This window comes from Convolutriloba macropyga, chromosome 7, assembly GCF_964194025.1.
Source record: "Convolutriloba macropyga chromosome 7, txConMacr16.3, whole genome shotgun sequence".
NCBI classification, from domain to species: Eukaryota; Metazoa; Xenacoelomorpha; order Acoela; family Convolutidae; genus Convolutriloba; species Convolutriloba macropyga.
In genome coordinates, this window is record NC_134474.1 from 32,501,272 (window position 1) to 32,527,867 (window position 26,596).

At 32.6% G+C, this 26,596-nt stretch overlaps 2 protein-coding genes across 3 annotated transcripts in view; one reads left to right on the forward strand and one right to left on the reverse strand.

Annotated features, from left to right (window-relative positions):
* The window catches only part of LOC142342786 (eukaryotic translation elongation factor 2-like), a 425,342-nt gene that overhangs the window by 102,380 nt on the left and 296,366 nt on the right, over positions 1 to 26,596 (reverse strand). The window lies entirely within an intron of this gene.
* LOC142342783 (uncharacterized) overlaps positions 1 to 26,596 on the forward strand; it is a 99,879-nt gene that overhangs the window by 21,816 nt on the left and 51,467 nt on the right. The window contains exon 1 of one of the 2 annotated variants that reach the window (XM_075394348.1): positions 13,092 to 13,326. The exons of the other annotated variant lie outside the window; for it this stretch is intronic. Coding sequence (XP_075250463.1) covers positions 13,281 to 13,326 — 46 coding nt within the window. The 5' untranslated portion in view covers positions 13,092 to 13,280. Of the gene's footprint in view, positions 1 to 13,091; positions 13,327 to 26,596 lie in introns of those variants that run through there. 2 annotated transcript variants of the gene reach the window in all.

A 26,596-nucleotide genomic window follows, 5' to 3' on the forward strand; every position in this document is an offset into this window, starting at 1 on the left:
AAAATTTTGAAAACCAACAAGATCATAAACTTTAAGGCTATTTGCTATAAACTGACTGCATTGATTAACACCATTCATTCAATCTGCAATTAGAAGCTTATAAAGCCTCTCAGCGTTTCACGACTACAAAAAGAATAAAAAACAATCAAAAACAGCAAAGTAAAAAAAGAGAGAAAAGTGTCGAAGCCATTAAAAGTGAACTTTTCAACAAAAATTTTCCATCTTTAATTTTTTTAAAACAGCTTTGAAATAATTCCCCGTTATAAAATAACTTGAAAAAATCAACAAATATTAACAAGTATATCAAAAACACAAAATTTTCACAAGAAACTCGTAATATCATCGCATTAAGTTCTCTAGCTTTCAAAGCAAATCAAGAAATGCTCTAAATTACACTTTGATGGGACAAATATGATTGCTTTCAATTATAAGTTATCAATAGGACATCACAATAAATCTTATGGTTTTGAAAACAACAACAAATAGAGGCAAAAACCAAAAACTCAAAAAAAAGTGCGAGAAGAGATTGTTGAAGCCCTTTAAACCGTAAGCTTTTCATTGAAAACACTCTCTATGATCCAATGAACGTTTTTTAAGCAAATGAAAACTTTCTTTATTGTGATAATATTATAAAATTTTAAAAAGAACCAATGTAATGAGTAAAAAATGTCCAAAAATTAAAAAAAAATATAAAAACTCGTTACATTGAAGTCATAAAACCAATAGCTAGAACTCAAAATCGCTATCCAGGTTAAATTTGGTTGCATTAGAAAAGGGGAATTCATGTCATTACTGCAAATGACGTAGATTTCAAAAGATAGCTTTAAGATCGGTTAAAGTTCAAAAAAATTCGAGAAATTCTTTTTAATGTCTTAAACTATGCCATTAACTAAAGTTTTTTAAAAAAAAAACAGCTCTCAACAGCTTTTACCTAAATTTTTCTAGAAAAACCGCTCTCAAAGAGAATTCAGTTTTATTTTTTATAGTAAACTTACCCATGAGACCAAAACTAGCATTTTTGTCGCCTTTTGCCTCTTAGTATTGAACAATTGTTTCAATTAGAAGTAAGAAAAATTAGTCTTGAATTGATATTTTTATAGAAAATATCTTAATTCGAACGAAAGTTAAGCTAAAAGTGAACAAAATCATGCCAAAATTCCTCTGTTCACACAGAATTTTAAACCTTGATAACTCCTCGGAAAAACGAAATACAAAAAATCTCTCTAATTCCTAACTCTACGCTGGACGAGCTTTTAAACGCTACCACTCACATTTCTCTATGACGAATATATCGATCGGCCAAAATTGTTCGAACAAAAAAACCCATTTGGGTATATAATTCTTCCCCCCACAAGCGGGGTCGGAACAAAAGTTCGACTTAAAAGATGAGGCTTTGGGGGGAGGAACTTTTATAAGTATATAGTTCCTCCCCCCTACAAAATATAACAACCAGAGAACAGTTAATTTTTCAGCGGATGTGAACTTGAATAAATAAGCCGCTCTTATGATCTGGCGATTCACAAAAAAATGAAACATCGCTGATGAGATTATGAAAGTTCTCAATAAGTATGGAAAAAAATGCTAAGCAGAAGTAAAGACAAAGAATTTTTTCTCACAGAAATATATCGTAAGGCTATTGAGTGAAAAAAGTGGGCTCAATTTTTCTAAAAATCCAAAAAAAATTGCCTAGAGAGGGGAAAAGAAAGTTCAGCACTTGATTCCAGGCAGAAAATTAGGGAAATAAGAGAAGAATGTAGTGCAAAATTCTTATAATTTTCAACTATCTTCACGGCATCAGTTATCAGGGAAGCGAGGTTTTGTGCGTTTGAAAAATTTTTCGCTACTCCACTCATTCAGTTTTTGATATAATTATCTACCGCGTGCAAAGATAAGAAATTTTTAAAACTTCACATTGTGTTGGAGAACAATTGTTGCGTGGGTAAAAAGTATCACAATTTCACGGAAATAAATGAATGAAATTGTAAATTATGTCTCATTGGAGGGCTGTTTTGATCTGCCATAAATGAGATCACGACACACAAAATGAACAAAAAATTTTTTTAAAAACATTGCCGCAAAAAGTCACAAATTTAGGGGGGAAAAACCGTAACAAAAACAGAAAATTTTCCAATGAAACACAAATTAAACAAATCAAGTTGTATTTAACTAAGAAAATTGATGAGACCCATCCTTAACAAGACTAGGTAACAAGTGGACAAAGAGAAAAACCTTAAAACGGGCAATCTTTAAAAATCCACTGGACTTTTGCACTCAAAAAAACTTAAAGAAAAGCCATAACAACAGACAACTTTAGTTCAAATAATCTTTATTAACTATCGATTAACTCAATAGGACGCCAATGAAATGGTTAAAGAAAAGATGGCAAAGGCAATAAATGACATTAAGTCATAAGACTACAATACAACAACAAATAAAGACAAGAAAAAATCTCAAATACTAATAAAAAAACAAATTGAAACAATTGACATCATACCCTATTAAATTGACAAAGTTACATATTTTCAACTGATATAATTTGAATTTTAACAGGCTCTCTTTTTTGAAAGGCTTTGAAAATAGACAACGATATGAATTAAAAAAAATTGACCAAAAACAAAGATCCCAAAATTTTAAAATAAGCTAAAACTGACAAAATAAAAAAGGCATCAATTGAAACACAAAATGAGCATAGTTTAATGGTTGCTTCAGAAAAAGGTGGGGAGAGACTTTGCTGGTTACAATACAACTTGTCAAAACAAGTAATATAAGGGAAAAATTTGAAGTTATCTACATTCTTTTCAAAACAATTAAGTAGAAAGTATTTGAAAGTATAAGCTGAACACAATGGAATTTTCTGATTCAGCAAAAATTATTACGTAAAATAAATACACCAATTTTGGTAATTATTACATAGATTTGCAGTATAAACCAAGTTATGGTATTTAGCTAAACAAATATTGCTGATGAAAAAGTTAGACCCCAAGCTCCTGTAATCGCTGATATATGCACCAAAACTCCTGGTTTCTTTGCCAGGTTTCTGTATAAGTTAAGCTCAACCGCATACTAATCTAAACTTTTTGCTGACAAAACTGCTGGAAAATGAACTGATTTTATTTTCAAATGAATACAATTAGTGTTCTCGGTAATCATCCAAAATACCCAGAAGTGTACTAATACTATTTTTTTGGTACTTTCTGTATTTTCTTCCCAATTGCCACCAGGAATTATTGAGAATCTGTACTTTTTCAATCAACTACCTGTCTTATCAATCAACTCTCGCAACCATGAGTTTCAGAAAAATAATAAAACCATGTTAATATGGCAAAAATACAATGATTATGTGATATCGGCTCACAAAATTTTCTTATATGACCATAGAAAGTTAAACGTTACTTTATTTTCAAAAGTTAACTATGTCTATTATTCATGATTGTGGATGCTAAGTTTCTTGCTTCGCGTGTAATAGTCATACCTCTTACTCTGATTTTTCATGATTGTGGATGCTAAACTTCTTGATTCGCGAGTTTTATCGTGCCACACTTAACTTTGATGAAAAATGCTAGTGTAAACCACATATTTTTAAGCTATTATTTATAGCGACCCTACAAGCTTAAAAAAAGACAATAAGCTCTTGAAAATCAATTTCCGTCTCTGAAAGCGGATCAAACTGAAGAAAAGGTAACAGCCCACTTTTCCGCATTCAGTCGTTATGAAGAGAGCAGTGCCTCACTGAGAAAGATTTCTTTCTTTTGCCCGAGCTGAAAGCCAAGATTTGGACAAAATGCAAAAATAAACTTTCACAATGGAGCCTAATCTCCAATATCTGTCAACTGGATTCATTTGTTGTTCGGACCCTCTTGGGGCGGGGTTGGAGGAACTATATACTCAAATGGGTTTTTTTTGTTCAGTCAATTTTGACCGATCGATATATTCACCATACAGAGTTATGAGTGGTAACATTGAAAAGCACCTCCAACGTAGAATAAGAAATTAAAAAGATTTTTTTGAATTTCGTAACTTGCAGGGAGTTATCGAGGTTTGAAGTTTTGCGAATGGTAGACAAATTTCTGTTGCCTTTATTAACATTTTCCGGAATTTCGCATAAAATTTCGTCAATTTTGCTAAAAATTGTAAAAATTGTTAACAATAGCACTGTATATTTTGTTTTTAAAGAGACAAAAAAAGTATTGTTGACTATTTTGATTTTATTTTTTGGCTAAAATTTTGGCTACGTACTTCAAAACTCAGCCTTTTTTTATCAAAAATTGTCCCAAATAAGATTCTTCAGTCCAATTTGATTAAATTTGCCAAAAGTACACACCACAAAAACAACAAACACAATCTTTGTAAACTACAAAGAGAGTTAGACTTACTTTTAATTCCATTGATAGTCGTCTAGAGTCAAAATGTTACCGTTTTTCGCTAACTTTTCTCTATGGTTACCAAAAACGCAGCAGCAATTTATAATCTTTTAACTAACAAAAAATATAGATCAAAAGCATTCGAAACAATTGAGTGTTCTAAATGGACAAACAGCAATAGCAGGGCTGGTTATGGTCCAATCGTGGACTGTTACGATCGAAAAAAAATTCGGATTGTAATCAGTTGGTCTTTTTTTTTAAAATAAAATCGAATTTTTTATGATAATTAAAGAACAGAACAATTCACATCGCAACTCACTCTTGATAGGTTCAAATGGCTTCCAAAACAGTTCCAATTTATCGAATCTTTTTACTGTACTCAAAAGAGTTTGGTCGTTTTGACTTTTAAAATTGTTTTATTTTTTTTTAAAAAGGCTTTTTGAAATTTGCTCCTTTTTTCTTTTAATTTGGCCACCATGTGGCTTAGTGTCCGCAAAGAAAAAATGCTTCTTCTTCCTCTTGCTATGTTGAATTAAAATTATTGTTTTTTTATATATTATGCGTTAAGTTTTGAATTTTGGCTTTGATACTACTAAATTTCACAATTTTTTTAAGTTATTGGTCACTTTTTCACGTTTTTTTTTCTCGTTTTGTCACATTATCACATTATTGACTGTTCAAAAATTAAATTATTGGCGCTTAAAATATGGCATAATTGAGCAAATAAGATCTTGAAAGGCCTAGATTATGGTTTCAACGGCTTCGACTTCCCTTTCTCAAAGAGTTTAATTGATTTTTCTTACAATTGCCTTTCAATGTTGTTTTTACTTTGTCTTTGTAGTCGTATAAATTAGATGGATAATGAGAGTACTCATTGGCATTTTATTACGGAATCAATCAGCCTGTATTCTGATTTGAGTAGATAGCTGATGGCTGTCATGACTTTGAAAACAATGGTTTTCTAAAGGAAAAAACTCTTTTTAATGTTGTTTAACTTCGCATTTTTTGTCTATTTGTTATCTAGTCTCGTTAATTACTGGTCAAATTTAACATAATTGTTGTCGAGGGAAGATGCAAGCTTCAAAAGAATTCGTTATGAAATCACTGGCTTCGGCTCTGGATTTTCGCACAAAAGTAAATTAATTTTTCTATTTCCTAAATATTCAGCATTTCTTTGTAGACGGAAGACATATTTTGAGTTCCTACAAGTCTCAAGCGCTTGCTTCGGAAGAATAGAAAAATTTATTTATTATTTCCTATTCTGTAGCTAGTGGCTTTCAGGACTTTGAAAAAATTGTTTTCGAAAAAATAGTTTCAATAAATTTTGCCCTTTTTCTTCACTTTGGTCTACTTTCTACATCTTCTCAGTAATGAGAAGGCCTATAAACCATTCTTGGAATATGAAGAAGGCTGAATTGAATATTTTTTTAGATGCCAAAAATGATATTACGGCTGCAACAGCGTTTTCTCGCAAGTTTCAATTGAATTTTTTTTTGTTGTCTCTTTTTGTTGTCATTTTTGTCACCAAAAAATCATTAATTACAGGTCTTAAAGCAATCCTATAGAGGCGCTTGTGGCCATAAATATAACTGATGTTTTCAATTTCCATCGAATGGGTTTTCTTTGAATTAAAGGATGTTAATAAATATAAGCCAATTTTTTTATATCTTTGCTGTTTTTTGTTCCTTTTGTCTTTGTGATACCTAGTCTCGTTAATTACAGGTCTAATAAGGTATCTTTGTTGTCAAGGGTAGGTTCAAGAGAACTAATTTTTAATTTTTGTCTATGTTTAAGGTTTTTCTCTAGACCTAAAACTTATTCTAAAGATCTACACGTCTCAAGCGCCTCTTTTGGACAAATAGACAAACATATTTCCATATTCCATTCTGTAGCTAATGGCTTTCATGAATTTGAAAACAACTGTGAAAAATGTGAAAGCAAAAGTGTAATTAATTTTCCCCTTCTTTTTGTTCTACTTCTCCAATTCTCACTAATGAGACACCGCTTTACCACATTATTGGCGCTTGCGGAAGGCTCGACTGAACATATTTTGGGGGGCAAAATATGGCTTTAAGGCTTTGACAGCGATTTCTGGCAAATTCCAATTAATTATTTTGTTGTCTCTGTTTGTTGTTCTTTTCAGTTTTTAAGGCCCTGCTATAGAAGCGTACGTTACCATGAACATATTGGATGTTTTCAATTGCCATATAATGGTTTTCCTTACAATGAAATTAATTGTTTTTAGAAATAAAGCAAATTTTTTTATCTTAGCTGTTTCTGTTCGTTTTTTGCTAAGGGCTACCGAGCCTTTTTATAGAGCTGTACCATATCTTTTTTAGTGAAGGACAAGTTATTTTGTTCAGTTTCAAATTTATCAGATGGTTTTTTGAGCTTCTGTAAGTTTTTTTTAATAGACATAAAGTTTTGAATGTAATTAATGTTTGTTGTTTTTGTTGATTGATTTTGTTTTTCGTCTTGACTTGTTTTCTTAATTATGGTTGATCTCATCAAGGTAATGCGGCATTTTTTGCTCCTCTGAGTTTTTTGAATTTGAGGCGATCTTTATTCACACACATTTTTTTGAAAAGTAGGGATTCTAAAATTCTGAATTTTAGGGGTTTTCTATCTGCTCTTATTTCGTAGACAAATATGCCAATAATGTTGTTGAGCGAGGTTGGAATTTGATGTGCGGACGCACACTACCGAGCCTCCTTGCTTGGCATTAAACTTCAATTTAACTTCTTGCACTACCCAAGAAAAAAAAGTTGGATCCAGCAACTGTAAAATTTTGATTGGAGACAAGCATTCGCGTCATTAATCTTTATTGTTTACTAAATTGCACTAAAAATAAAACTCTCATTAATACAACTATTTTCCTACTCATCGTTGCACTCTAAATCATCCAGAGACAAAATGGTTGCTAATTGCTCTCCTCTTTTTTTTAATTAGAAAAATAAAATTTCCGAGAAAAAGCTTGTAATAATAAAATGAGTTTCCTTGATTAAATAAAGCTGAGGACACATTGATTTTTAAAAGATATCCGTTGATGATTATGAACTGTTCAAAAAACAGTATCTAACTCTTCTTCCCAAAGTAGTGTTAAAAAAAGAAGATGTTTTGAACGTTGCTTCAAAATTACAACGCTAGAATAGAAAATACGCTAATACTACTATCTTAGTCGTCGAAACTTCAGAAAATCATTAAATTGAAGTTTTCTCCACAATTTAGAGAAAGTTCTGCTGAAACAATAAAATTGGCCAGAATTCTCTGAATTACTTTGAAGTATTTCCAGATTGCCCGTGTCAAGATTTCAAAACATTTTCTGCTCAAAAAGTTTTCAAAAACAACCTGAATATTAGAAAGGACCAAAAATCCTTAAATATTGCTCATTGTTCCGGAAATGGCAATCTTGGCACTTGCAATCGTTCCGGAAATCAATTGAAATCTTGGCACGGGCAATCTGGAAAGACTTCAAAGTAATTCAGAGAATTCAGCACCAATATTATTGTTACAGCAGAACTTTGTCTAAACTGTGGAGAAAACTTTAATTTAAAGATTTTCTGAAGTTTCTACGACTAAGGTAGTAGTATTAGCGTATTTTCTGTTCTAGCGTAGTAATTCTGAAGCAACGTTCAAAACATCTTCTCTTTATAAGATTACTTTGGGAAGAAGAGTTAGATACTGTTTTTTGAACTATTCACAATCATCGACGGATACCTATTAAACGTCAATGTGTCATCAGGGAAATTTATCAAGGAATGTCAATTTATTATTACAAAACTTTTTATTCCAAAACTCGGAAAATTTATTTTTCTAATTAAAAAAACAAAAGAGGAGGGCAATTAGCCATCATTTTGTTTCTGGATGATTTAGAGTGCAACGATGCGTAGGAAAATAGTTTTATTAATCAGACCTTTATTTTTAAATGCAATTTAGTAAACAATTAAGATTAATGACGCGATTGCTTGTCTCCAATCAAAATTTTTCAGTTGCTGGATCCAATTTTGTTTTTTCTTGGGTAGTGCAAGAAATTAAATTGAAAGGTAATGCCAAGCAAGGAGGCTCGGTAATGTGCGTTCACACATAAAATTCCAATCCCGCTCAACAACATTAATGGCATAAATGTCTACGAAATAAGAGCAGATGGAAAACCCCTAAAATTCAAACACTTTTCAAAAAAATGTGTGTGAACAAAGATCGCCTCAAATGCAAACAACTCAGAGGAGCAAAAAATGCCGCATTACATTGATGAGATCAGCCATTATTAAAAAAAACAAGTCAAGACGAACAACAAATTCAATCAACAAAAACAACAATTATTAATTACATCCAAAACTTTAAATCTATTAAAGAAAACTTACAGAAGCTTAAAAAAGCGTCGGACAAAATTTAAACTAAACAAAATGACTCGTCCTTTACTATAAAATATATGGTACAGCTCTATAAAAAGGCTCGGTAATCTTTAGAAAAAACGAACAAAAAAACAGCTATGATAAAAAAATTGTCTTATTTCTAAAAACAATTAGTTTGAATGTAAAGAAAACCATTATATGGCAATTGAAAACATTCAATATGTTCATGATCACGTACGCTTCTATAGCAGGGCCTTAAGACCTGAAAAGAACAAAAAAACAGAGACAACAAAAAAAATTAATTGAAATTTGCCAGAAAACCCTGTCGAAGCCTTAAAGCCATGTTTTGCCCCCCAAAATATGTTCAATCTAGCCTTCCGCAAGCGCAAATAATGTGGTAAAGCGGTGTCTTATTATTGAGAATAGGTAAAAAGTAGAACAAAAGGAAGGACAAAATCAATTACCACTTTCGTTTTTTTTTCGAAAACAATTATTTTCAAATTCATGAAAGCCATTAGCTACAAAATGGAATAAGGAAACAAGTTTGTCTATTTGTCCAAAAGAAGCGCTTGAGACTTGTAGATTTTTAGAATAAGTTTTAGGTCAAGACAAAAACCTCAAATACAGACAAAAATCAAAAATTAGTTCTTTTGAACCTAGCCTCGACAACAAAGATATCATATTAGACCTGTAATTAACGAGACTAGGTATCACAAAGACAAAAGGAACAAAAAACAGCAAAGATAAAAAAAATTGTCTTATAATTATTAACATCATTTATATCAAGGGAAACCCAATCGATGGAAATTGAAAACATCAGTTATTTTTATGGTCACACGCGCCTCTATAGGAGTGCTTTAAGACCGGTCATTAATTATTTTTTGGTTACAAAAATGACAACAAAAAGAGACAACAGAAAAATTCAATTGAAACTTGCGAGAAAACGCTGTCAGAGCCGTAATGTCATTTTTGGAATCTAAAAATATATTCAATTCAGCCCCTTCCTCATATGCCAAGAATGGGTTATAGGCCTTCTCATTAATGAGAAGATGTAAAAAGTAGACCGAAAAGAAGAAAAAGCGCAAAATTTGTTGAAACTATTTTTTCGAAATTAATTTTTTTTCAAAGTCGTGAAAGCCACTAGCTACAGAATAAGAAATATTAAATAAATTTTTCTATTAAATAAATTCTATTCGTCCAAAGGAAGCACTAGAGACCTGGAACTCAAAGGATGTCTTCTGTCTACAAAGGAATGCCGAATATTTAGGCAAAAGAAAAATTAATTTACATTTGTGCGAATTGCCCGAGTCGAAGCCAGTAATTTCAAAATGAATTCTTTTGAAGCTTGCACCCTCCCTCGACAACAATTATACTAAATTTGACCAGTAATTAACGAGACTAGATAACAAATAGACTAAAAATGCGAAATTAAACAACGTTAAAAAGAGTTTTTTCCTTTTGAAAACCATTGTTTTCAAAGTCATGACAGCCAAGAGCTATCTACTCAAATCAGAATACAGGCTGATTTTTTCCGTAATAAAATACCAATGAGTACTCTCATTATCCATCTAATTTATACGACTACAAAGACAAAGTAAAAACGACATTAAAGGGCAATTGTAAGAGAAATGAATTAATTTCTTCGAGAAAGGGATGTCGAAGCCGTTGAAACCATAATCTATGCCTTTCAACACCTTTATTCGCTCAATCGTGCCTTATTTTGAGAGCCAATATTTTTTGAACAGTCAATAATGTGATAATCTGACAAAACGATAAAAAAAATGTGATTGTGTGACCAATACCTTAAAAAATTGTGAAATCTAGTAGTATCAAAGCCAAAAACAATAACTTAACGCATAATACATCAAAAACAATAAATTTAGTTCAACAGAGGTAGAGGAAGAAGAAGCATTTTTTTCTTTTTTGACACTAAGCCACATGCTGACCAAATTAAGAGAAAAAAGGAGCAAATTTCAAAAAGCCTTTTTAATTAAAATGAAACAATTTTAAAAGTCAAAACGACCAAAATTTTTTGAGTACAGAAAAAAGATTCAATAAATTGGAACTGTTTTGAAAAACATTTGGACCTATCAACAGTCAGTTGCGATGTGAATTGTTCTGTTCTTTAATTATCATAAAAAAATCGATTTCATTTTTTAAAAAAAAAGACCAACTGATTACAATCCGAATTTTTTTTTCGATCGTAACAGTCCACGATTGGAACATAACCAGCCCTGCTATTGCTGTTTGTCCATTTAGAACCCTCAATTGTTTCAAATGCTTTAGATCTATTTAATTTAATAGTTAAAAGATTATAAATAAATGGTGCGTTTTTGATAATCATAGAGTAAAGTTAGCGAAAAACGATTAAATTTTGATTCTATACTACTATCAATGGAAATGAAAGTGAGTCTAACTATTTTTGTAGTTTACAAAGATTGTGTTTGTTGTTTTGGGGGTGTGTACTTCCTGCAAATTTAATCAAAATGGACTGAAAAATCTTATTTGGGACAATTTTTGATTAAAAAGGCTGAGTTTTGAAGTACGTAGCCAAAGTTTTAGCCGGAAAAAAATCAAAATAGTCATCGATACTTTTTTTGTCTCTTTAATAACAAAATAAACAGTACTTTTGTTAACAGTTTTCACAATTTTTAGCAAAATTGACGATATTTTAGGCGAAATTCCGGAAAATGTGAATAAAAGCAACAGAAATTCAAACCTCGATAACTACCTGTGACATACAAAATTCAAAAAAAAAATCTTTTTATTTTAATATTCTACGCTGGAGGCGCTTTCCAATGATACTACTCACAGATCTGTATGATGAATATATCGATCGGTCAAAATTGACTGAACAAAAAAAAACCCATTTGAGTGTATAGTTCGTACCCCCCCCCCCCCAACAAATGAATCCAGTTGACAGATATTGAAGATTAGGCTCCATTGTGAAAGTTTATTTTTGCATTTTGTCCAAATCTTGGCTTTCAACTCGGGCAAAAGAAAGATATCTTTCTCAGTGAGGCACTGCTCTCTTCATAACGACTGAAAGCGGAAAAGTGGGCTGTTACCTTTTCTTCAGTTTGATCCGCTTTGAGAGACGAAAACTGATTTTCAAGAGTTTATTGTCTTTTTATAAGCTTGTAGGGTCGCTATAACTAATAGCTTAAAAAGATGTGGTTTACACTCGCATTTTTCATCAAAGTTAAGTGTGGCACGATAAAACTCGCGAAACAAGAAGTTTAGCATCCACAATCATGAAAAATCGGAGTTAGAGGTATGACTATTACAGTGGTTATGAATATGAACTCAGTAAATTTAGTTAAATAACAAGCAAAAAGGTTGGTGGGGTTAAGCGGTTACGGACCGTTTACACAGGCCAATGTCCTAGACTGTCAGTTGTTAGGCACAATCATACTGTTTTTTTGAATTTAATCTGTCAAATAGCTCCCCCAGTGGCTGCAGGAGAAGCATGAGAGTCAGTTCCAGATTGTTTCCCGAAGTTGTGTACGGTCAAGCGTAATCGGTTCAAGAACACAGATCAACCTATGATCGCTCAAAATGACAAAATTATTTTTTCCCAAAATGTTTTTGTTAAATGAACTTGAATATATAATAGACATAATTAACTTTTGAAAATAAGTTAATGTTTAACTTTCTATGGTCATATAAAAAATTTTTGTGAGCCGATATCACATAATCATTGTATTTTTGCCAAATTAACATGGTTTTATTATTTTTCTGAAACCCATGGATGCGAGAGTTGATTGATTAGACAGGCAGTTGATTGAAAAAATACAGATTCTCAATAATACCTGGTGGAAATTGAGACGAAAATACAGAAAGTACCAAAAAACAGTAATAGTACACTTCTGGGTATTTTGGATGATTACCGAGAACACTAATTGTATTCATTTGAAAATAAAATCAGTTCATTTTCCAGCAGTTTTGTCAGCAAAAAGTTTAGATTAGTATGCGGTTGAGCTTAACTTATACAGAAACCTGGCAATGATGGAACATCGGAGGAGTTTTGGTGCATATATCAGCGATTACAGGAGCTTGGGGTCTAACTTTTTCATCAGCAATATTTGTTTAGCTAAAAACCATAACTTGGTTTATAATTCAAATCTATGTCATAATTGCCAAAATTGGAGTATTTATTTTACGTAACAATCTTTGCTGAATCAGAAAATGACTTAACTTTTAAATTTAAATGCTTAATTTAAGAATCGGCTAATCATCCGATAACAAGCAACCATCCAATTAAACTTTAGAAGCTCTTGAAAAATTAATCGCCGATGGCACCAATTGTTTATCAGTTAAGTAAAGTAAACTTGAATGTTCAAGAGCCCTATTGCTCTATACAATTATTTTTGTTCATTTCAGTCGGCGGAACCGAATGGTTCTTGTCGTACGGGACAAATAGATATGCATAACAGAATCAAGATGGCTAATTGATCAAAACTTATTAGATTTTTTGAGCTATTGCAGGTAACAGTTTGAGCTGAAATCTCTGTACCAATCAGTTGAGATTGTCTTTTCAACACTCATCAGCTCTTATTTGAAGGCAATGAAGATCGTCGTGCTTGTTTTGCTCTTAACGGTTTTGATCCATGGTAAGTTTTTGCAAAAATTTATTTATGTTTTTATTTCGAATGTTTCAAATAAACTACTAATAAGCTGATATTTTTTTCGTATTGTGCTCCATTTAAGAATCATAAAGCCAGTGCTTTATGAACGGTACTCAATCAAAGTCCATTTGACGTCAAATTTTGGTGAGGTTTTGAAGTTTACAAAAATTTTCATTTTTTGCGCAATATTTAAAGTTTTGCTACTATCGGCACTCAGAGCCAGCACTGTAAAAAAATGAAATAAACCAAATAACTCAAATTCAAATAAGCTTATGCTTTCTGTTTTTGTTTTGTCAAGAATGGGTTCATTCATCCAAATAATGGTTTCCTCGAGTATCGCAAAACAACAGAGCCAGATTTAAAGAACACTTAGTAAAAGATGTGATGACTTCCATTAAGGCTCATCGTTCATCGCTATAAGACAAATAAAATTTTTCTTTGAGATAAAAAACAATACCCAGCTTTATAAAACAAACTGAGAGATAAACCTGAGAGATAAACTAGTATGTTCTTTGATTGTTAGCGAAAAATTATAGCTCATAAACTTGAATAACACTCTCTACGCGCTCTACAAAACACTATACACACAGAAAAATTTTAGTTCTCTTTTAGTTTCCTGGTTTTTCCAAGCCGAGTAAATCATAGTTCTTTGTCCATTAAAATTATCCCATTTTCCGGCAATAATTAAAGTAATTCCCTTAAGACGTAGAATATTATGCGAAAGCACTATAAGACAAAGTTGGATTAAACGAAAATTGCAGCTAACTCTGGTGGACATCAGGCCACAACCAATTTAAACGCCCAAAATTTGCACTTCAAAGAGCACTTGACGCAATAAAAAACTGAGTTTTTTTCAAACAATTTTCTTGAAAATAAAATGAGTTTTTCTTGTGAACATTTCATATATTTTTCTTTTCGCAATCGTTTCATCTTCTCTGCGACCCTCAGAAATATTGGAAAAGAAAATTTTTTGCAAAAAAGCGCTGAGAAAAAGAGAGAAGCATAACAAAATGAGCTTTAGAAGAGTTGAGATCCACTTAGAGTGATTTGGGAGAAAATCTGACAAAAAAGAGCAATGAAAACTCCGAGAAAATTGTTTCCCTAATTAGCGAAAGGACATAAACTGAGCTATGGCAACAATTCATCGCTTATAAATCCGTTGACTGTATTTCTGAAAGCTTTTATAATGTTACGAGAATTGATAGCGACACTTGAGTTAAATTAAAGTTAAATTAAATTTGCTTTCAGAAGCTAAGGACATGTTATCCACTCATCACAAACACATCACTCAGTTCCAACAGGTCATCAATAGCCTTTAAAGAAACCTGATCTTGTGATACCTTGAAGCAGTTTAAAGGTACTCGGCCAGATATAAGATTTCCCTAAATATAACAGAATTCCACTACTTGACCGCAAATAAACCGCATATAATTCTAATCAAAAGATTCAGTTCAATTTTCATGGGTTCTAGGCCCGCTATGCACGCCGTACCATAAAAAAACACAGCATATTGAACAATCATTTGTACATAAACTTTATAGTTAAACAAAACTGTGAAAATGTCTGCATTTTTTCAAGCGATAAAACGAACTTATAAATTTGTTCGTCTTTTCAATTAGGTTTTGAAAATGCTCGATAAATTTCAAATAGTTGTTATTAAAAATCCAAGGTACTTTACATAAGGTTTTCATTCACAAATTTCGTCATTTGATTCGATAGGTGGAATAGTAGCATCATTGCTCTGATTACTTCTACAAAAATTAACTTCAGCTGTTTTTTGTCCAATTTATTGTCAAGGATTTGTTATTCAGCAAACTGACAATGTCCTTTACGCGTTGCTGATAATGTATACTCTTATTCATTTCGTTCTTCAAAAGAACTGTGTCATCGGCAAATAGAATAATGTCAAAACCATCGGAAAATTGAAGAAACGCAAATTAGAGGCACTAGAACTAAACCGCGTGGTACCCCAACTGCAATAGTTTTCCATGATGATTGTTGATTACCTATTCTAACTCTCTGGCTTCTGTTTGATAGATATAAAGACATCAGTTCTTGTACCGGTCCCCTGAAGCCCAGATCAAGGAGCAGACTAAGCAAGTGTTTATGGTTCACAAAATCAAAAGCTTTTTGTAAATCCAAAAACATTGCTCTTTTCGCTAGATTTTTTTCAGTTCCAATGACTTTTGTACTTCAGACATGAGCATGACTAGAGCATTGATTGTGGAAATTTTTGTTCTGAGGCCGTATTTTTTTTGAGGAAGAACATTAGTTTTGTCGAGAAAATTGCATGTTTGAGCAAACAATGTTTTGGATCAACAAAATTTCCCTATTTTGGAAAGGGAAAACCTATAGACTTCTTCAAACCTTCTGGGAAAACGCACTTCCTGATGCAGCCAATAAATAGTACTGCGAGTACAGGAACAGTCAAAAATTCTAACTTTCTAGGATGCATTTGTAAAGACAGTAATGACCTTGTGAAAACATGTTGTGCAATTTCTGAAGTATTTTTGACAAAGTTTTCTCCTTTGCAAAGCTTAATACCATTGAGTGTTTCGATCCTTTTCATCTCATTATTTGGTCTTTGAATAGTGAGAGTAGGTATTAACTCACGTCAAACTAAAAATAAAAACTATTGAACAACTCGACAGAGCTCTTGTCGATGGCTTATTTGGAAATCGAGTTTTCTTCAGCTTCATCAATTGCCTTAAAGAAAATTTAGTTTTTTTTTGCGTTGGAATTATTTTTTTATGATAAAAATTGCGTTTCTTGTTTCCCGAATAGTTGTAGCAACTTGTTGCTTATCCGATTGTACGTTAATTTATTGCTTCAGATTTGACAAGCAGAAAATTTTCGCTTGAATTTAGCTTTCAGTGAAACTAATTTTAACTTCGTTATCATACAATTTGTTTGCAGTTGGATTGTTTGGATACTTTTTATAGAATAAACTGACCTATGGTATCCTCCACGAGCCCATGAAGTTTTATAAAATCTGCATTTAAATTATCATCAACGTAGTCTTCTTCAAGAAATTTCCCTAAAACGTGATTCAGTTTAAAATCCATTTTTGTCAAAATTCTTGAATTATTAAGTGTATTTCAGAGCCTCACAGTGAAAGGTTGTTCTGTGTCCCATGACAGGTTGCAATTAAACTTAAGGGGCTGGGAAATAGTGCAATAGTCAGGGATAACAGTCTTGATGATATACTTTTCAATGTAATGACTACAAATTGCTACATCAATGCTGCTTTTACTGGTAGATTTGCTGCCAATTAGTTGACAATAACGCAAGTAAAACCAGTAGAGAACACTTTTTTAAGGCTATTGAATTGCTGTATGGTTTGCTATGGTCTATATTGAGATCACCACATAGAGAATGGATATCATCAATTATTAAAATTATCCCATTTTCCGGCAATAATTAAAGTAATTCCCTTAAGACGTAGAATATTATGCGAAAGCACTATAAGACAAAGTTGGATTAAACGAAAATTGCAGCTAACTCTGGTGGACATCAGGCCACAACCAATTTAAACGCCCAAAATTTGCACTTCAAAGAGCACTTGACGCAATAAAAAACTGAGTTTTTTTCAAACAATTTTCTTGAAAATAAAATGAGTTTTTCTTGTGAACATTTCATATATTTTTCTTTTCGCAATCGTTTCATCTTCTCTGCGACCCTCAGAAATATTGGAAAAGAAAATTTTTTGCAAAAAAGCGCTGAGAAAAAGAGAGAAGCATAACAAAATGAGCTTTAGAAGAGTTGAGATCCACTTAGAGTGATTTGGGAGAAAATCTGACAAAAAAGAGCAATGAAAACTCCGAGAAAATTGTTTCCCTAATTAGCGAAAGGACATAAACTGAGCTATGGCAACAATTCATCGCTTATAAATCCGTTGACTGTATTTCTGAAAGCTTTTATAATGTTACGAGAATTGATAGCGACACTTGAGTTAAATTAAAGTTAAATTAAATTTGCTTTCAGAAGCTAAGGACATGTTATCCACTCATCACAAACACATCACTCAGTTCCAACAGGTCATCAATAGCCTTTAAAGAAACCTGATCTTGTGATACCTTGAAGCAGTTTAAAGGTACTCGGCCAGATATAAGATTTCCCTAAATATAACAGAATTCCACTACTTGACCGCAAATAAACCGCATATAATTCTAATCAAAAGATTCAGTTCAATTTTCATGGGTTCTAGGCCCGCTATGCACGCCGTACCATAAAAAAACACAGCATATTGAACAATCATTTGTACATAAACCTTATAGTTAAACAAAACTGTGAAAATGTCTGCATTTTTTCAAGCGATAAAACGAACCTATAAATTTGTTCGTCTTTTCAATTAGGTTTTGAAAATGCTCGATAAATTTCAAATAGTTGTTATTAAAAATCCAAGGTACTTTACATAAGGTTTTCATTCACAAATTTCGTCATTTGATTCGATAGGTGGAATAGTAGCATCATTGCTCTGATTACTTCTACAAAAATTAACTTCAGCTGTTTTTTGTCCAATTTATTGTCAAGGATTTGTTATTCAGCAAACTGACAATGTCCTTTACGCGTTGCTGATAATGTATACTCTTATTCATTTCGTTCTTCAAAAGAACTGTGTCATCGGCAAATAGAATAATGTCAAAACCATCGGAAAATTGAGTGATCATATTTATATATAAAAAGAAACGCAAATTAGAGGCCCTAGAACTAACCCGCGTGGTACTCCAACTTCAATAGTTTTCCATGATGATAGTTGATTACCTATTCTAACTCTCTAGCTTCTGTTTGCTAGATATGAAGACATCAGTTCTTGTACTAAAACGTGACTCAGTTTAAAATCCATTTTTGTCAAAATTTTTGAATTATTAAGTGTATTTCAGAGCCTCACAGTGAAGGGTTGTTCTGTATCCCATGACAGTTTGCAATTAAACTTAAGGGGGGGGGGGGAATAGTGCAATAGTTAGGGATAGCAGTCTTGATGATAGATTTTTCAATGTCATGACTACAAATTGCTACATCAATGCAGCTTTTACTGGTAGATGTGCTGCCAATTAGTTGACAATAACGCAAGTAAAACCAGTAGAGAACATTTTTTAAGGCTATTAAATTGCTGTATGGTTTGCTATGGTCTATATTGAGATCACTACATAGAGAACGGATATCATCAAGTTTCAATTCAATTTTTTCGAGGCAGCTTTGAAGAACTTCTGTAAATTTTTTGATAGATATGTTGGATTTCGTGTAAATGTTTTTGATTAGGGCACTCGTGTTATCGAATTTAAGTTGTACCGACTAAATCTGACAGAAATTTTTCTGTATCCAGATAATTTATTCAATTTAACATTTTTTGTATGAAGATATTAACTCCTCCTGCTTTCGTTTCTCTGTTATATGCAATTAGTTTTCTACAGCCATGTATTTCAAAAAATTCTGTGTAATAATTGTAATCTAGCCATGTTTGAGTTGAAACTATTACTATAGGTTTAACGTAGAATGATGATACAATTACATCAACCCGTCAAAATCTTTACTTACCGATTTATTTTTTGAAGAAGATTTATACCTTCATTTGCGCACATAATTTTGTTTTTAGACAACAAGACAGTATTTCTTTCTGTTGTTATAATTTCACCTTGATTTGAGGATTAAACATAGACAAGAATCCTCATTTTCCCTAGATATATCTTATCCGAAAAGAAATGAAAAAGTTTAGTAACAGAATATAGATAGCAGACTAAATTTTTTTTCCCATGAGCCGCGAATATTGCATGCCTTTAGTCCATTAACTCGAACCGAAAAAATTGGAAAATTCTTTTATATGTCACGAAATAATTCAACTCCTGCGTATATCTCATGAAGAGAAGCCTGCCACCGAATTAATTAAAGTTAAAAATCGAACTAAGAGACAAAACAACAGCAGAAATAGAAAATCTGCTTTCAGAGCCGCGGATTTCGCACCTTTCACAACAAAAAATGTTGATTTTTCCTAGATTAATTGTTTTTATATAATCAGAGGGGGAACTGACTCAAAGCTGCACTTTAATATAGTCATTAAGTTTTAATTTTATTATAGGAAGTTAAGGACTGATAATACCAGATCAGAATTCATCCTGTCCGTAGCCATGTTGCTATTTTTTCGTTGTCAAATTTCTGAACGCTTTTTTGACAAATTTTTTAGCATCAGGTGATTTATTGCAACTTCTCTCCACTTAACCACTCAGCACAAACACATCACTCAGTTCCAACAGTTCAACAATAGGCTTCAAAGAAGCGTAGTCTTGTGATACTTTGAAGCAGTTTAAAGGTGCTCGGAGGGAATTAAATATTTAATAAATAAGGAATTAAGGAAAAAACTAATTAAATAAACATCAGTAAAACTTTTAAATTAGTTCAGCATTGTTGTAAATGTAGCAGTGAACACAAAAGATGAAATTTTCCAGTTTCTTTCTGTTCATTGCTTTTTTGCTTTTTGCAAAGTTGAATCGTGTCTGAGCATGATGTGTAAAATTTTCCTTGCCCTTACGCCAATGGATTTAGAGCTACAGCCTGTTGCGTTATTAGATGGTTTTATAGATCTACATGTAATTCTCGATTTTGATACCATTTCACGCTCAATACCAGTTATTGTTGATTTAATCTCACCCAATGGCTCTCGTTTTTCAAATTAGGGACTATTAATATTAAAATTTCTTCCAAAAGCGGTTCTTTTACAATTAGAATCTGATTGCCTTCTCTCACAGGACGAAATTAATCGCTTTTTCTCGAACCACATACATATAGTTCTAACACCAAATGATTCAGTTAAGATTCCCGGGTCTCTAGGGCTGTTATGCAAGCTTTGGCATACAAAACCTCAGCATATTGAACAATTGGTTGCACATAAGCCCTATAAAAAAAGAGTAACTGTGAAATTAAAAGTTAATTTTACTTTTGTTCAAACTTCTTATTAGGTTTTGAACATGCTCGGTGAGTTTCAAATGGTTCTCAATGAAAAGGAACTTTACATAAGGTTTTCATTAAATAGTTTCTATACTTATTTTGATAGGTGGAATAGTAGCTTCAGTGCTCTTATTACTTCCAATAACAATAAATTCAACTGTTCTTTGTACAATTTATAGCCATGAAATTGTTATTCAATAAACCGACAACGTCGTTTACGCGTTCTTGATAATATTTACTTTTGATCATTTCGTTCTGCAGAATAACTGTGTCATCGGCAAGAAAATTATTGTCAAGATTATTAGAAAATTGAGTGATCTCACTAAATCCTGTAGGAAGACATCAGTTCTTGTACCTGCTCTCTGTAGCCCGCATTCAGAAATACAATAAGTAGGTGTTTATGGTTCGCAGTATCAAAGTTTTTTGTAAATCCAAAAAAATTTTCTCTTTTCGCTGGGTTTTTCATTTCCAATGGTTTTTGCACTTCAGACGTTAGCATGACTAGATCGTGCAAATGATCTAGTCATGCTATGATCGTGCAAATTTTTCATCTGAAGTCGAAAAAATGATTTGTGAAAAACCATTCTTTTTGTCGAGAAAACTGGTTATTTGAGCGAACAAGTTTTTTTAAATGAAATTGCTGATTGTAGAATAATGAGATAAATGCCTAAATTTCTTCAACAAAATTTCCCAATTTCGGAATGGTAATAACTAGAGCCTTTTTCACACTTTCTGGGAAAATGCGCTTTCTGATGCAGTAATTAAATAGTACTGTGAGTACAGGAACAAACGAAAATTCTACTTTTCTGGGAAAAAATTATAAAAACAATAAAACTCTTTTGAAAACTTGCGCAACATTTTCTGAATTATTTTATTAAAATTTTTTCGTTTACAAAACAAATTACCATGGAGTGTTTTGTTCTTCTTGATCAAACTACTTTGTTTTGAATTGTGGGAGAATGTGTAAACTCGCATCCAACTACAAAAAAACCATTCAACAATTCAACAGAGCACTTTTCGAAGTGTAAGTTGGAATTTGAGTTTCTTTCAGCTTCATGAAATGCCTTAAACAAAATTTAGTTTTTTTTTTGCATTTGAATAGAATTATTTTGATCAAAAAACTTGTTGCAGTTTGTTGCTTACACGATTGTAATTTATTGTACCATTTCAGATTTGTCACGAAGGACATTTTGTTAGCAGCTATTTTTAAGCGAAGCTAAGTTTTTAGTTTCGTTTTGCACCCACCTTTCTCTGCAGTCAGTTTGTTTGGATACTTAGTTTGTTCGGTTTGTTTGGTTTGTTTGAATGAACTGGTTTATGGTAATTTCCACGAGCCAATGAAGTTTAACGAAATCTGCATTTAACTATCATCATTGTAGCCTTCTTCAAAAAATTTTCCTAAAACCTGATTTTGTTCAAAATCCACGATTGTCAAAATTGACAAACTTTTAATTTTCTTTCAGAGCCTCAAAGTGAAGGGTTGTTCTCTATCCGATTAGAGTTTGCATTTAATTTTAACGGGGAATAAAAGCGTGTAAATGTAAGTGATAGTAGTCTTGAGTTCTCAATGTATGATTACAACATAATACATCAATGCTGCTTTTACTGGTGGAGGTTTCCCTTGTCCTGTTATTTGTTTGACAAATATGCAATTTAAACGCATAGAGAACGTTTTTTAAAGCTAATAATTTGCTGTATGGTATGATATATATCAAGATTACCACATAGAAAAGGGAAGTCATCAAATTTTGAACCATTTTTTTCGAATTAGTTTTGAAGTACTTCGTTACAGTTTTTTATGGACATGCCTGGTTTTATATAAAAGTTGTGCAGACAAAATCTGACAGACATTTTCTTTAGCTAGATATATGATTCCATATCATATTTTTTGTTTGTAGAACGCAACTCATACTCCTTTTGTTTCTCTGTTACATCCAATTACTTTTTTATAGCCATGTGTTTCAAAAATTTTTTGTCGCAATTGCCATTTAGCCATGTTTTAGTTAAACATATTACTATAGGTTCAACGTCTAATGCTGATACCATTACAATAACCCATCAAAATTTTTACTTATTGATCTATTATTTTGAAGAAGACTTATACCTTCATTAGCGCACAGAAATACGTTTTTGGACAACAAGACAAGATTTTTTTTCTGGTGATATAATTTCACCCTGATTTCCGAAATTAGCATAGACAAGAATTCTCAATTTACTTAAAAAATATCCCATCCAAAAAGAAATCAAAATGTTAGTAACAGAGTATAGATAACAGAATACTTTTTTTTCTCGATAGCTGCAAATATCGCGTGCCTTCAGTCAATGAAAAAAAAACACAAAAAACAGAAACCTTTTTTATACGTCACAAAAAATTTTCAACTCCCGCGTTTATCGCATGAAGAGAACCCAGCGACTGAATTGATAAAAGTTAAAAGTCGAATTAATCGACAAAAAAAACAGCAGAAAAAGAAAAGCTGCTTTCAGAGCCGCGGATATTGCACGCTTTGAAAACCTAAGAAGAAAAAAATGTTTTTTATCCGCGAATAAATGTTTTTAAATGATCAGAGGGGGAACTCATTCACTGATTCAAGGCTCAATTTTAATATACTCATTACGTATTAAATTCATTATTGCAAGTTAGGGGCAGATAATAGCAAACACAAGTCGTTACGTCCGTAGCCTAGTTGTTTTTTTTCGCTGCCTACTTTTTGTTCACTCTTGGACGATTTTCTCAGCATCAAGTGATTTATTACAACCACTATCGGAGCCATCGTCAACAGTACCTTATAGCTTCAAGTGGATTTTGATGTGCGGCTTTTAAGTGCCCTAATATCCTTATATGCCATACTCGATTACACTACAAACAATTTGGTTATATAGGAGTGCTCTTGTTGGCATATTTATCACACGAGTTTGTGAAGATCAAATTTCACAATAACAAACTTGAACTGATTCGAGTTTTCTCAAATTCTGACTGACATCTAATATAACTGTTTTCTTTGCGCAACTTTTTTATTAAATACTTCTATATCGATGTGGCATACGCTAAAACTAACACTGAAAAAACAGCGAATACAGTTTTTACAGTTTTTGACGTCGCATTAAGCAAGAAACATTTACATGTTTTTGCTCCATAGTGCCACTGTTGTTAAATTTGTTTCTAATATACTGCGCAGACATTCGCACGCTCAAACAAACACACACACGCACACATTGCCTGGCAGAGCAAAGTAACTGCCTGGCAGAGACACCTGATTTCACAGTTTCTACGTTACCAAACCACTCTTTTTTGGTAGATCTTCAATTTAGTGGTAGCTCTTCTTTTTTGTTGTCCTGGCAACTTCTATTAAGTTCGCTGAAATCTTGCGACAGATATCATGCATTTTTTGCATGATTCTGCTAGGGAGGACAGCTAGGAGTTGGAGTAAGTGCCCTCATCACCACTGCCCAGACTCTAGTCCCATAGCATATTAGCGGACCAGAACTGTCTGCTTTCGTTCAGCTACAACTAGACATTAATACAAGTTTCGATTACAATCTGAAAAAAAACTTAAAAATCTGCAATTTTGGGCCATAGTTGTCAGTTTCCAAGGCTTGTATTTTCTAGCTTTGGCGTTTTTTGGTACACACTAAAAAAAGTTCAGGTAAAGTTACCTTAACGCAGTTAAGGTAAACCTCTGTTAAGGTAAAATTAAGGTAAAAGTTACCTTAACTTTACCTTAACTTGAGTTGAGGTAAAAAATTACCTGAACTGTGTTAAGGTAAAATTACCTTAACTTACCTTAACTTTTTTAATAACTTTCTGCAGTACATAATTGTTTATTTTTAGTAAAATTTGCAAACCAAATGTTGAAGTTTATTACAAGAGCTTTACAATGATCCTTATATGAAGCAATTTGAGCTAATATTTGTCGACCTACACTACAGCAAACCCCAAAATTACTTTCAGTGAGTGCTCAAAAAAATTCAAAAAGGCAGTAACGCACCAATTTTGCAAAAACTGGTATTTTTTTTCATGCGCCTCTGTTTATGTATTGGCTGCTCACAAATCGATTCCGAGTGTTACCGAAAGAACTGGTTTCAGAAAAACGGTTTAGAGAAAGTTTAAAAGTGGTTTTAAAGTGTATCAATTTGAATCCAATCACTCTTCCTTATATATTAAGTTAAAAACTATTATTCCTGCATAAAAAAATCGCTGTAAAACTGGATTACACTAATATAGAAGCGGTTTCGACATATGATCTTCATGTAGCTTCCATTAAATATAGTCTGTCAGATTCAGATTGATTTTTATTTTAGTTACTTTTTACCTGAAAATTACCTGAAAAATTAAGGGGGCACCACCTGAACTTTTACCTGAACATACCTTAAGTTACCTTAAAAACACCTTAATTTTTTACCTTAATTTTTAAGGTAAATTTACCTTAACTAATATAATTTACCTTAAAAGTTCAGGTTAAATTTAAGGTATTTTTAAGGTAAATTTCAGGTATTCATTCAGGTATTTTTACCTTAAATTTTAAGGTGATTTTTGCGCGTTTTTCAGGTAAGTTTAGGTAATTTTACCTTAACTGTTCAGGTGTGTTTTTCAGGTAAATTTAAGGTATGTTCAGGTAGAAGTTCAGGTGGTGCCCCCTTAATTTTTCAGGTAATTTTCAGGTAAAGTTGAGGTAAGTTAAGGTAAGTTCAGGTAAGGCAAAACTACCTGAACGTTTCAGGTAAGTTAAGGTATTTTTTCAGGTAAATTTACCTGAACTTTATTTAGTGTGTAATCCTAGTACGTTTCTTGCACGTTTTAAGGTTGCAAGTCATCGTCATGTTCAAAACGTGCATCGTCCAATTTTTCAAATTTGCGAGTTGGGTTATTATAACATAATTCTACACTATAAGTCGCCCTGTTTTGTCTCTTTTTTTTGTCTCGCCAATTTTGTTTTTGACAATAACGACAATATTTATCGTCTTCGCCTGTATAATGCGCAAAGCTACGTTGATTAACTCTAACACAAACCAAGTATTCTTGAACACATTTACTCGAAACACAAACGTTACAGAAATTGGGTCTCACCGGTTACAACAGGTTGTAATTCTATTTTTTATGCTTATTATTATATTGTTGTTACAAGACAGAAAAGGCCAAGTTTTGTTCATTACGTTCAAAACAACTAGTCAATTACTTTGGGAAAATAAAATTACCGTGATTAAGCTCACCATGCTAAAGAACGGTGTCCTGTTTTTTCACCCCTATTCTTTTAACCCCCTATATTTTAACCCCGATTTTTTGACCCCTACATCATTTAACCCCTCAATTATTTAACCCCTATATTGTTTCACCCCGATTTTAAGCTTCCTATAATTGAGGATAATTAAGCCTCAATTATTTCTATTTTAATTAATGGAGATTAAAATCGGGGTGAATTGACTGAGGTGTGAACATGCTTTTCACACCTCAATCATTTCACCCCGATTTTGATCTGTAAATTCATGGATCATAATTGTCAGGGACATAGAGCAAACGACACAATAGTTTAATGCAAAACTATAACAATTAGCGAATTAGTTATCTCAACTAATCCTTAATGGGGCAATTAAAAGCAATTGAAAACTGGATGCAACTCAAGAACATTTCTTGTTTTATTGCATTTTGAATTCAGCATGATAACTGCCGACTTTGAGTTTACTATTTCTTCAAAAAACAAAGAAATATTAGTTGTAGAGGGGCATGAGTTTTATGTTAAAAGATTAAATAAGTTTACCACTGCCTGGAATTGCTCAAAATATCAAAGTTACAAGTGCCGCGTTTCCGCTTTAACAAAAGATGACCAACTCATTCGCGTGAACGGTGAGCACAATCATAGTGCTTCGATTTGAAAGCCGGCCACACGAAAAGTTATAAAAGAGATTACAGCCCTGAGTGCAAACCTAACACCCGCAGCAGCCGTAGCTTCCGCAATTTTACCAGTAACTGACGTTCTTTCGACCCAGTATGCGTTGCCGTCAAAACCAAATTTAATACAAACCTCGCAGCGCTTAAGAAAGGTTATACAAACATTGTCAGTTCATGAGCCATCGGACCGGCATTTTGATATACCTGATAAGTTTCAAAAGTTTTTGCGGTATGACAGCGGAAAAGATGACAACGAGCGTATTTAAGTTTTTGGCGATCCCCATATGACATCGGTTCTCGAAAGCTCCAAGTTTTGGCTTGGAGATGGAACGTTTAAACTATCGCCCAAAAACTTCTATCAAATATACACCCTTCATGCATATATTCTCGGTACTGCCCCTGCTTGTTTATATGCCCTCCTTCCCAACA